Source organism: Oreochromis niloticus, linkage group LG3 (assembly GCF_001858045.2).
Source record: "Oreochromis niloticus isolate F11D_XX linkage group LG3, O_niloticus_UMD_NMBU, whole genome shotgun sequence".
NCBI lineage: Eukaryota > Metazoa > Chordata > Actinopteri > Cichliformes > Cichlidae > Oreochromis > Oreochromis niloticus.
Genome location: NC_031967.2, coordinates 28,508,911 through 28,521,251, shown reverse-complemented (window position 1 = coordinate 28,521,251; position 12,341 = coordinate 28,508,911). Strand labels below are relative to the sequence as shown.

Below are 12,341 nucleotides of genomic sequence, written 5' to 3'. Positions count from 1 at the left end.
GGAACTGTTGTGGGATTTCTCTTTAGTGTATTGTCCTTTAATGTATTGTCTTGCTTTCATGTTACTTAGTTTAGTATGTCTGGTTCACACCTCATTCACACTGGGAGACAGACGGTGAGAAACTGGTGAATGTCTCCCAGGAGACGGAAGCTCACACAGGAAGACTTGACCCCAGAGTGGGGGAGATTCACACAGGTGACGGAGAGTCTGTCTGCTTAGAGCCAAGGTGTGAACTGCAACTGTAAAAGCCTTTTGTTCTGCGACTGTGTATAAAAAGGACCTGAACTGTTCATTGTTAGAGACTACTTTCAGTGCCCCCTGACTGACGTCTCTCCTCATGCATGGGAAATAAAGTGTTGGGTTTTTAACCGCTCATCGTGTCTGCAGGCTTTGTTAAGAAATTTCCACAACAGCTTTATGGTTTATTTTTCTGTTCTGTGGCTTGAGTCTGTCGCAGAGTGATAGTGAAAATGCTACTGGAACACAGTTGTGCCATCCTGACATTTATAATCTCCTGAAAGAATATGGAGTCATGACAGAAAAAGTTAGATCTATGGAAGCCAGACTTAAGGACAGTGAGACCAGGCTTAAGGAAACTACAACCAGGCTGGAGGATAGTGAAACTAGGCTGAAGGAGAGTGAGACCAGGCTGAACGACACTGTAACCAGGCTGAAAGACAGCGAAAAACAGATTTTGGTGCTGCAATACAAAGGTAAAATTGTGGACAAATAATCAATTTAAGAAAGACTAATCATCCAAGATAAATGTCAAAAGACAGAATGCTGTCTCTTGTCAAAGACATCATAATTTATGCCTGCAAGAGGTAAAACATATACTCATATTTTGGTTTGGGATACTGAAACTAGAACTAATGATCTTGTTCTTAATTGTCCAGAAGGAACAAAGGTAATATTCAGTGCAGCAGGAGGAAGAGGAGATATATCAATTGGACCCTTCAACACAGAAACTACATTAGCCTTCAAAAGAGTGATTACAAACATTGGAGATGCGTATAATGAATTCACAGGCTTCAACTGAGCTCAACTGATACAAGATGATAACAGATACAGAACTATATTAAAGACAACATAAAACTAACCAGATAAATCATTACTAGCAATTTTAGGGAGCAAGTGACTTTGAATATATTTTGTGAGATTATTCTGTTATCATATGTTACCTTATATCTGTAATCAAAGTAGTTGAATTATGATACTGCTGTAGATCATATTATACCCCTTAGTATAGAGTGTGTGATCAGTATGTAGTTTTAGTTTGCATTATACTTCTGACTTAAAACAGTGTGAAAATCATTAGATCTATTTGATTGACCTGTATTACTCGACACTGTTGAATGTGTTACACTGTTTCTTGACATTTCATACTGCTGAATCATGAAGAGAATGTTGGGTGCAGAGGACCTTGTGTCTAGAATAGAAGAAGAGAAGACCACATTCCATACCCCCACCTTTCCAGAGAGCAGAAAGACAGGGAGTCGAGGTCATAACTTAGGCGCCGTAAGAGAGAAAACATGTGAATGTTTAGGCTTTTTATGACTAGGTGGGGGCTACTAGAGGCTATAAAAGGCTGAGTAACCCGTCACCATTTTGAGACTTGCTGTGACCCTCTGCAGGCAACTCTCCCCATCATGATGGTTTTTATGCTCTTAAGTGTTGAATTATATGGAAATAAAATATTGTTGATTGAGCATTTATACACCGAGTATTGTCCTTCCTTCAGCCCAAAGATTAAAAGAATTGGGAGATTTTAACAACTTGGTGCCTGGTGACCCGGATCTTTGGTGTGCTGAGGAGGTGCAGATTTGGCCTGTGGTGAGATCGTGGGGCGAGGCGAACAGAGGGCCGGCCTAAACAGAAAGGTAAGCACAGCCTGTTGTATTATAAATACCAAATGTGCATATTGGGCTTTCCAAATTAATCTGTTCGCTGAGTTACACGTATTTTCACATTAAATTTGTCGGTGTCTGGTTTTTGGCACGAGATACTAACAACATAAGTTGAGGCTGAATTCCAGTGTGTTAAATGAACTGCTTCTAGCAAGATACTAATTACATACTACGTTGAGTCTAGTTGCAGCTAAACTGCTTCTAGCAAGATACTAATTACATACTACGTTGAGTCTAGTTGCAGCCCACTTTACCTTCCACATTTAACTTTGTCTAAGACTGGCTTCTGTAGCAATAATACATTAGAATCTTTGGAGACGCGGCTATATGTCCAGTACATTGAATGGAGGTTTTGAAGTGGGTTATGGTGTCGGATATAAGCCCTCGTTGATGCGGTCATAAAATTGGTATAAGATTAAGGTTAAGCAGATACTGGCTTATGGTGTCGGTTAAGCGCTAGCAACGCATAATGCGAAACACGTCCGTAGGTTTTGGTTTATGATACGGCCGTGTTCTGGTGATGCGGCCATAAGTACAGTAGTGAGGGGTTGCTGGGTTCAGCACATTGAAAAGAGGTTAGACAGTGGTTTATGGTGTCGGTTAAGCCTCGAGGGTTGCGGCCATAAAATTATAAGTAAAATATTTACTTCACCCCGATTAAAGGTAAAGCAGACCCTGGTTTATGGTGTCGGTTTTGAGCCTCGGGGACGAGCATCACTTTTACGATGCGATTTTGCCCCGTGGTGGCGGTCATAAGCGCAGTGAAAGGGGTACCTGGTGTATGGTGCGGTTGTGCTTCGGAAGAGTTCTAACAGTTGAGCTTAAGAGGTTTCTGTGTAAATTTCCGCTGATGAAAAGCGCTCTCTGTGGGTCTCACTGCTGGTGAGGCGCGCTCTGGGCGTTGTGTGTGTGAGGCGCGCTCTGGGTGCTGCTCTGTGTGTGAGGCGCGCTCTGGGTGTGTTTCCGTGTGTGAAGCGTGAACACAGTGACAGTGGCGGTTGATGTGTGATTAGGAGGACACTAGAGTAAAGACACATTTTAGGATCAAAGGTTGATACCTAGTGTACCTGTGGAAATTAATTTTGCCCTGGGGTTGGCTCCCCCACCGTACGTTGGACGCGGCGTACGGACCAGCGGCGTCTGGAGGTCCAGGCTTATCACCTGAGAGCTGAGGGCCCTCAAACGATAACAGAATAACACTGGAACGGCCGTGTAATCACGGGTTCACATTTATTCTGGACTAGACCAAGACACATTTTGTGATCAAAGGTTGAGCTCTAGAGTAGTCAAAAAGAAAACCGAGGTTAGAGTCCTCATTTCTTAAAATAGAGGTTAGAGTCCTCGTTTCAGTGACGTTTCAGTGGTTGAAATTGTTGTGTGCCTGTCCCCTGATAGCGTGAAATTAAATAAAGAGGGAATTTGGAGCCACATAGAGACAGACGGGCATAATTGGGTGCATTACTCTGTGGTGTAATCTTAAAAAAAAAAAAAAAAAAAGGAGTGAGAGATAGTAAGAGGTGTGTAGTGGAGAATTATTGAGAAGCAGAGAGAGGAATGTGTTGGGAGACTGGCGTGCAGTTTGCGCTGTCAAGGTGGGCGTGTTGCCTGCTTATCTGTTTAACAGTGATGAAAATGAAATTAAATAAATCTCTTAGTGTGTTAATACAGGAAGCTACGGACCTGGACCAACTGCCCCCACAAGCACAGCGGCCGAAGCAAAATTATAGTAAGGGGTACCACACCCAGCAAGAATCAGCAGCTGTGAAACAGACAGCAGCGAGGAGAGAATTAGAGGAGAAATTAAGAGAAGTTTTAACACATAAAATTGGGGCCAACGGACTTGTGGAGGTTGGGAAGGCGTCCGGAGCATCACAACAAGAGGTGAAACAAAAATACACACAAGCAGAGAAATGTGAGAGAAAGGCTCCTTTTAAGGTAACGCCTAGTTTGAGAAAAAGTTAAAATTAACCTGCCTACAAATGCACACACATGCAATGAAGAAACAGCTTACACTCATGAACATGTGAAGATTTTCCAACAAGGTTAAAGCAACAAAAATTAACATACACCTGTTGTTTTTTAATGATGAAGTTTATCCATTACTAACAAATATACCCTCTGGGTTGCAGGACAACAATTTAACTTCAACGAAAACAAAAATAAAGAGACTGGTATGACCGACCAGTGATTAAACAACAAATTTAGTGGTCAAGAGTCAAATTGTGAGATGTTTTCTGCTGATTGAACAACACAAGTGATTATTGACGGAAAGAAAATTCTCTTTTGTGAATTTAAAAATTTGAACATGTGCATGTTGTCCTGTCAACTTGGTGGGTTATGAGTTGATTATATCGTATGAAAGAGAAAGAAAAAAAAGGGGGAGAGAAGGCTGACACAGGGCCTGACCCGGTGTTTCTCCCCTCTCTTTGTAACACAGCCAACACAACATCATTTTCCTGTTCGTACACTTCTGTTTGTTTTTGTTTTGTTTTGTTTTTTTGTTTGTTTGTTTGTTTTTTGTTTTCTCTTTATGTTTAATTACAGGCTGCTTTGCCAGCCCTGAAAGCCGAGGCTGACCTGGACTCCTGCTCTCCCCTCTACGTGACCCTGACCAAATGCTGCAATAGCTGGACCCACAACAACCTGAAAATGTCAACAAGTGCTGCAGGAATGCGATCTCATGCAGCAGAGACGGAGAGCGTTAAAACCAAGGCCCGTTACACTACACGGGGGAAAATTTCCAGACTGCGTCAGCTGACAGAGCTGTGACAAGACGCCCGCCAAGCCCGAATGAAAAGTAAGGTCAAGCAAAAGGATGCTGATCTTGATAACTCTGCATTAACACTGTGCAGGACAGTGATGGACCAACACGCATGATCGGGCAGCAAAAAGGGCGCGACAGAGACAGGAGGAGCAACTGAGGTCAAAAGGCACCTCAGAATGGACAAAAAACACAGAAGAAGATGCAGGTTTCACCTGCGGTGAGCATGGACATTGGAGAAAGGACTGCCCCAATTGGGGTCAGAACCAGGACGGACTGAACTTTGAGCAGCAGCAGCAGCAATGGTCGCAAACAGACTGAAAAAGGAGGAGGGCAGGACCCCAGGGCACGCTTCAGGCTGTGGTTTACCCAAGACACCAGAACAGGAAAGTGATGAACACAAACACACACAAACACACATCTACATACACTGATGAAAAGAAACACACACATGAACAGATGTGCACTCGTTGATTGAGTGAAAAATGACACACACACACACTGGAATGCTGATTCCCTGAGAAGTGATCCACACACATACACATGCACACGCTTGTGCAACGAAGAGTGATGCGCACACACACACACACACACACGCTGATGCAATGAAGAATGCTTTGCTAACAAATGCTTATGCTGATATGCAAAATGCTGCACACAAATATCCCAATACATAATTTTTATGAGGAGCCACTGATTACCATTGATTATTTAAAATGTGTTTTATGTCACCCAAAGGGCATTTATGTAGATTAAGGAATAAGGTCTAAAACGGTTTGGTTATGAAAACAATGTCTGTGCGTGATGTCTGTTTATGGCTCAAGGCCTTGACTGAATTCTTTGCTGTGCTTCACACAGCCTGATGAGGAGCAGTGGCACAGAGTGAAAATGATGAATTAATAGTGTAAGTTTTAGGTCGGAGTACGGCATTTTCTGTGATTGAGATTTAATTCAAGGAGGAACAAAAGGTGCTACGGTACCTGAGGTTCTCATTCCCACACAATATTGTCCCGGCAGGAAGCAAAACTTTCCTGTGAATTTCTGGTTGGTTTTTGGGTTTTGCTTAGCGCTAGCTTGATTTTATCAGTGAGCTTTGGGTTGTTTTCTTTCTCTAACTAAGAGAGGGATAGTTTTATGCTTGGACATGTCTGCAACGGGCCCTAGTTTGTGTTGTTTTTATTAGTATTTTGTTGGTTACGTCTGTTTTCGGTTTTGTTACAGTGCACTGAGATAAGAACATCTGAGAGGTGTGATCCACCGATGGTGATATTTTGTGGGTTCATGATTTTCACACTCTAACAATCAGCTCTTTAAACCAGGCCTGAAAGATTGAGATTTAAAGCGCTATAAAATATTATTACTGTAAACAGTTGCAAAGTGTGCTTCTCCATGATTGTAATTGGCTTGAGAGAAATTCACTTATAGGGGACACTGATCACGTGAGAAGTCCTGAGTCTAAAAGGATTGCAGCGAGTCAATCCAGTCCAAAAAACAAGGAATTGTTTTCCTTTAAAATGATGACGTCATCTTGCTGGTGATGGATGCTCGAATAGGTCGCGCGTGAGATTCCATTATCAGCAACATCTGGTATGAATGGGTGTGAATGAATGCATGTGACTGGACTGTGATGGACGGACTAAAAGTTTTGACTGACTTGATACTGAGACAATGACTGCACCAACTTTAGGATTAGTAAATGCTGACAAACAATTCACCTAGCCGGCAAGAGAAGGGTGGATGTTTCGCTCTGTTTTGTTTTGTTCTTGCAGGAGCAGGAGGATAAGAGAGACCGGAGGAGGAGACGGTAGCTTCACATGGGAGTGTGGAACTGCAGACTTAACCCTTTGGTTGCTAATTTTGAGTTCTGAGATATGATGTCACTAACCTTCTCTTTTAATTTTCTAGCTTCGTTGAATTGACACATGGGAGTGTGTCAAAAAGGGGGGAGTGGAAGTTGAGTTTGAACATCAAACAATGGTTATATAAAAATTTTTATGACTTTAATTGTGTGTTTAATAATTTAGGTATGGTAAAACTTAAGCTTATAGTGTGTTAGACTTAGAAATGGTTCATTAATTTTTGATGATTAGAATGAGTTCATTGGTCAGAGAGTCCTGAACATAATATTTTAAACCAAATTTGAATCATTAGAAGAGCAATGGATAACAACATTAGATTATCAAGGCTAGGGAGAGAGGTGTTTTGGTTTTCTGTCTCTTGCAGAGAGAGGAACAGACACCAGACGAGGTCACGGAGATATGAGGACCCTTCACAGCAGAGACAGATGTAGGGACTCCCGAGACAGCAACTGGGGTCAAGTGTCATGGCGTTTGGGCTCCTCGAGAAGATGGATCCCATAAACACAGCAATAACCATGAAGGGGTTGGCGAAGATTTAGGAACACCAGACCAACGAGGTTCGAGAGGCTCTTGGCAAAAAGGGGGACACGGCGGTGACCCCGGAATACACAGATCTTTGTTTGAAATCGGGGCAGAATAATCCCCTGATCTGTGCAACGACTAAAGGGTGGTCTAACCCCGGAGGTCGAAGAAAGAAGCTGAGAATCACCCAACTGGAAGATACTGGTAGCTGCAGCAATAAAATAAAGGTTAAAAGCTCCTTAGACAGAGGCTCTAGTCTGAGTACATTTGAAAGGTATAAGGTGGCACCAAAATGGGAGTGGGAAACTGTAGCACCAAAATAAAGCTGTGGGAGAACTGGGAGTGATGGGAGTGTCATCTGTAACTGCTGTTATGGTTGTAAATCTAATTTTTCTTGCATCTGAACTGCGTAAACACAGAGGTCATCCCACATATGGTCGACCCGTTAAAGGGGGACAGAGGGCCTCAGGACCAAGAAGAACTGAACCTTGTAACGCTGGAGTGTATGTTATAAGTGATCTCTTTTTTAAGAGATCAAAAGGGGGAATTGTGAGATTATTCTGTTATCATATGTTACCTTATATCTGTAATCAAAGTAGTTGAATTATGATATTGCTGTAGGTCATATTATACCCCTTAATATAGAGTGTGTGATCAGTATGTAGTGTTAGTTTGCATTATACTTCTGACTTAAAAGAGTGTGAAAATCATTAGATCTATTGGATTGACCTGTATTACTCGACACTGTTGAATGTGTTACACTGTTTCTTGACATTTCATACTGCTGAATCATGAAGAGAATGTTTGGTGCAGAGGACCTTGTGTCTAGAATAGAAGAAGAGAAGACCACATTCCATACCCCCACCTTTCCAGAGAGCAGAAAGACAGGGAGTCGAGGTCATAACTTAGGCGCCGTAAGAGAGAAAACATGTGAATGTTTAGGCTTTTTATGACTAGGTGGGGGCTACTAGAGGCTATAAAAGGCTGAGTAACCCGTCACCATTTTGAGACTTGCTGTGACCCTCTGCAGGCAGGTCTCCCCATCATGATGGTTTTTATGCTCTTAAGTGTTGAATTATATGGAAATAAAATATTGTTGATTGAGCATTTATACACCGAGTATTGTCCTTCCTTCAGCCCAAAGATTAAAAGAATTGGGAGATTTTAACAATTTGTAAGATGACGATTACAATTTTTTTACACTTAAATTTGGTTGAGGATGGTCGTAGTGCTATTGAAACACAATCATGCTTTCCTGACATCACACCATCTGCTTGTTTATACAGGGTTATTAAGCATATAAAGAACACACACACAACACAACTCTGTAATATTAGAGTCAAGATGTCAAGTGTCATTTTGTAACAATAGTAACACATTTCTCTCTTGTCTTAATCCTTTTTATCACTTATATAATGCACTTTAAAATGTTCCTTAATGTTAACCTAACCCAAATAAACATGTCTAAACTAAATTTACTTTGTTGTGTTTGTGTGTTATTTCCACACTGTTCTTTCCGTGTAATTACTTACTGTTTATTACACATACTTTGACACAAACAGATAATAAAGTTTTAAGAAATGCTACTGATTAACAGCTGATTATAAAACAACAAAAGAGAAGCTGAAATATGAATAACTATAAACATATTTCCAGCCAGAAAGGTCAATAAAAAAACACATGAGGTAATAAACTGGAACCATATACTGAACGATATTGCTGACAGACTATTTGATGTTTCAGTCGTTACTTTCAATGAAACATGATGAACAGCATTTTGTTTTCTAAGTATCTTTACAGCATGTACTAAAATTCTTTATTACTTTGTCTTCTTCTGTCATGCCGCCAGTGTTTGCTTACAATACAGTACATTGACAATTAGAAATATTAATACACTGAGTATGAAACAGCATGCATGTATGAAAAATATGTGAAACTGAAGCATTTCAGAAATAAGATTTTTGTATGTCTCTGAAAAAAACAATAATTTATCGGTCAACATTTATACACCCCTGATGGACATTTGTTTTGTAATTTTGGCTGAAAATATAAGAAAATTAGAATAATATCATTTTTCAGCAACCATTCAAATTTCCCCTCTAATCCAAATGGTTAAGCACTAAGGCAGTGTGACGAGCACGTGGTAAAATCAGACAGAGCTGGTTGTTTCTGTCTTCAGACAGGAGTACCGTGTTAGTAGTACTGTGATAACTATATGCATTTATACTTTTTTGTACACAAATAATGCCCAAAGAGCAACATGTAGTAAAATGCTATCTATCTATCTATCTATCTATCTATCTATCTATCTATCTCTATCTCTCTCTCTATATATATATATATATATAGTCTGCACTGAGTTTAACTATTATAAAAAAAGTTTATTAGTCTGTTAATAGTTAACATGTGACTGTTAAACAGCATAAAAGCAGGTAGATCAATCACATTAATCAGATCTCTGCAGGGTGTGTGACACTAAATCAACTTGAAAGATGGATTTTGACATTTTATGCTATATTGTGCTGTTCTGTGGCTTGAGTTTAGCCCACAGTCATAATAATGCTACTGAAACAAAGTCATGCAATCCTGACATGTGCAAATTCCTGGTAGACTTTGGGGCCATAATGGAAAAAGTAAACTGTATGGAAGCTAAGCTGAAGGAAAGTGAAACCAGGCTGAAGGACACTGAAATGAGCCTAAAGGAGACTATAACCCAGCTGAAAGACACTGAATCTAGGCTTAAGGACAGTGAGACAAAGCTGAACCACACTGCAAACAGGATGAAGGAGAGTGAAAACCAGATTTTGGAACTACAAGACAAAGGTACATCAAGGGCAATTTTATTGATTAATCTAAACACCTTTTTCATAATTGTTTCTGGTTGAATGCTGTCTTTATAGCTGTCGGTATATTTTTTTGTACTTCTACCTTGCCAATAAACAATAAAATTTAATTTTAAAAATCGTATCTTCCATAACGCAAAAACTCAGAGATCAAATACTCAAATACTAAGATACTCTGTCCTTTTTTGACAAGTCATAATTCACAAAACTGCAGGAGACATAAGACGAAATACATGTTTTTGTGAGGAGACAATCATGGATTTACTTTACACAAATGTATTATATTATTCATCCACAGAAGCAACCAAGATAATATTCAGTGCAACGTTAAGTGGCAGTGGACATACTGGACCTTTCAACACAGACACAATCCTAGTTTACAAAGGAGTAATTACCAATATTGGCTATGCCTACAGTCCAGTAACAGGTAAGAGTTACAGTCTTCTGTAATGCAGCATTTTTTTACACAAAGCAAAATAACACTTTTATTAAATTTTACAAACCAGTTTACAAACCAGTTTACATATTTATTTGGTTGAAGGACAATACAAAGAAATAAAATACTGCACAAATGATCTCCAGTTTGAGTTTTCAGATTAATTTTAATGTGACAATTGCTCTTCTACTCTTCAGGTGTCTTTACAGCACCCATCCCAGGTGTTTATTACTTTACCCTCTTCTATAGTGCTGCAGCAAGTCATCAACAATACCTGTTTCTCCATAAAAACAGTGAAGTGATGGTGATGACAAATGATCACGTGACACACAGCGATGCAACTGATAACGGAGGCAATGCGATGTTCCTGCAGCTGCAGCAAGGGGACAAAGTGTATGTGCGCATGGGTAAAAACTCACATGTTTGGGCATCCGAAAGCCAAACAACCTTCAGCGGTTTTTTGGTGACTCAAATGTGAGAAACAGCAAACATACATATAAGATAACAATAAAAGGGTGAAGTTAAGGAATTTTTCATAGACTCACATATGTAAAATGCACTAAAACAATGAAAACCTTTTTCACATGTCAAAACATGCAAAGTCATTCAATCACTTCAGCTCTGTGATCAGCACCCAATACTCTAAATGTTATTTGTATAAATGAAGATTGTCAGAAGTATGATATTCACTGCCTTGGTCACAGTGTGGGTGAAAAAAGACAGAACAGCAGCTGTGCTTAATGTTGGGATCAAAGCACGTGTGCTGTGTAAAGATATGAGATGATATCTTTAGGGAATAAGTCACACTCTCTCTGTGTGTTTCGTCTGTTTCTATGTTTGGTTAGCAGGTCCAAATGTGATACTGACTTCTTTTGGTTGTTTCTGTGTACTGTGTAGAAATGCCACAAGAGTGATTTCAATTCAATGACCAACATAGATTCTAATGAGCCTCAGAGTTGGCTGCAGTATAGCATCACAACAGCACAGAACACAACATCCAGAACTTTGATTATTGGATATTGGCTATTTTTTCACTCATTTTCAGTCCAATCTTTGTACCTGACCATTTTCAGAAGAATGTGTTTTTGTTTGTTTGTTTAAGCCACTTTGTCAAGGTCAGCAGGACCCAAACGCAGGACTCGTACATGGAGTGAGAACTTAAAGCAGCAGCTTTATTGCTGGGAAGACTTTGCATAGAAAATAAACTCTTAAAAACAAACCAAAACCATGAACATGGAAACAGACTAAACTGGAAACTAGAAAATAAAACAACACAAACTGGGAAAGCAAACCAGGAACTGAGAACTAGAACTAAGCCAGGACCACAAAAGGAGTAAACACAGCACGGTGAGGGTACAACGCAACAACCCACAGGGCTTAAATACACAAGCAGGACAACGAGAGGATGGGGAAAAGGTAAGAACACAGCTGGGACAAGTCAGACCTAACAAAGCAAGGGGAAGCAACTAGACACACTGCACACAGGACAAGGGCTAGAAAGACTTAGGTTGTATTCCAATTCAGGGCCTGCAGCTTTGGAGGACGCTGCCTTCGTGGTCTTCGTGGGCCGCGAGAAGGCCGGAACTGGGAGGTTTGTGAAATAAGACGGTCTAGCCTCCGTCGCGCTGCTCAGTTTGCTCATTGTTTGACAGGAATGAAGCAGAAAACTTTTTTGTGCATCTGTTTGTTTTTATATGAGCTTTGTTTGATTTGATAAGTATCTTAGGCTGAGGCCACAGGACTAAAAACATGTTGGGCTTCATTTCTGTATTGAACAGTAATTTTAAGATTATCTAGTTAATAACAATTAGCTAATGTTGTTCATGAGACTAAAGTCATCTCACTTTGGTAATGTAAAGGAACTTATTGTTTTTGGAGGAAAACACAAACACAGTGTACAGTCGAGTCTTAATAGCTTACTTACAGCTGGGCTCGTCAGGCACTCTTCTTGGCTGCAGTGGTTATTATTATATTTACATGCTTTCATCTCCCGTTTTTGCTCAGTGACAGCTC

General features: G+C 40.2%; 1 protein-coding gene across 1 annotated transcript; it reads left to right on the top strand.

Moving 5' to 3' along the window:
- The first annotated feature begins 418 nt into the window (after window positions 1-418).
- LOC106098986 (uncharacterized) lies at window positions 419-10,806 on the top strand. Its single transcript, XM_019354038.1, has 6 exons — window positions 419-713; window positions 897-1,028; window positions 1,822-1,880; window positions 9,542-9,872; window positions 10,191-10,319; window positions 10,526-10,806. Exons 1-6 carry the CDS (start codon window positions 533-535, stop codon window positions 10,804-10,806), a joined length of 1,113 nt encoding a protein of 370 aa, XP_019209583.1. The 5' UTR covers window positions 419-532.
- The last annotated feature ends 1,535 nt before the right edge of the window (window positions 10,807-12,341 follow it).

Coding starts and splice junctions, on each gene's coding strand:
- LOC106098986 (XM_019354038.1), top strand. CDS start 533: ATGACAGAAAAAGTTAGATCTATGGAAGCCAGACTTAAGGACAGTGAG. Junction 1,881..9,541: donor GGGCCGGCCTAAACAGAAAG/GTAAGCACAGCC, acceptor TCAACTTGAAAG/ATGGATTTTGACATTTTATG. Junction 9,873..10,190: donor TTTGGAACTACAAGACAAAG/GTACATCAAGGG, acceptor ATTCATCCACAG/AAGCAACCAAGATAATATTC.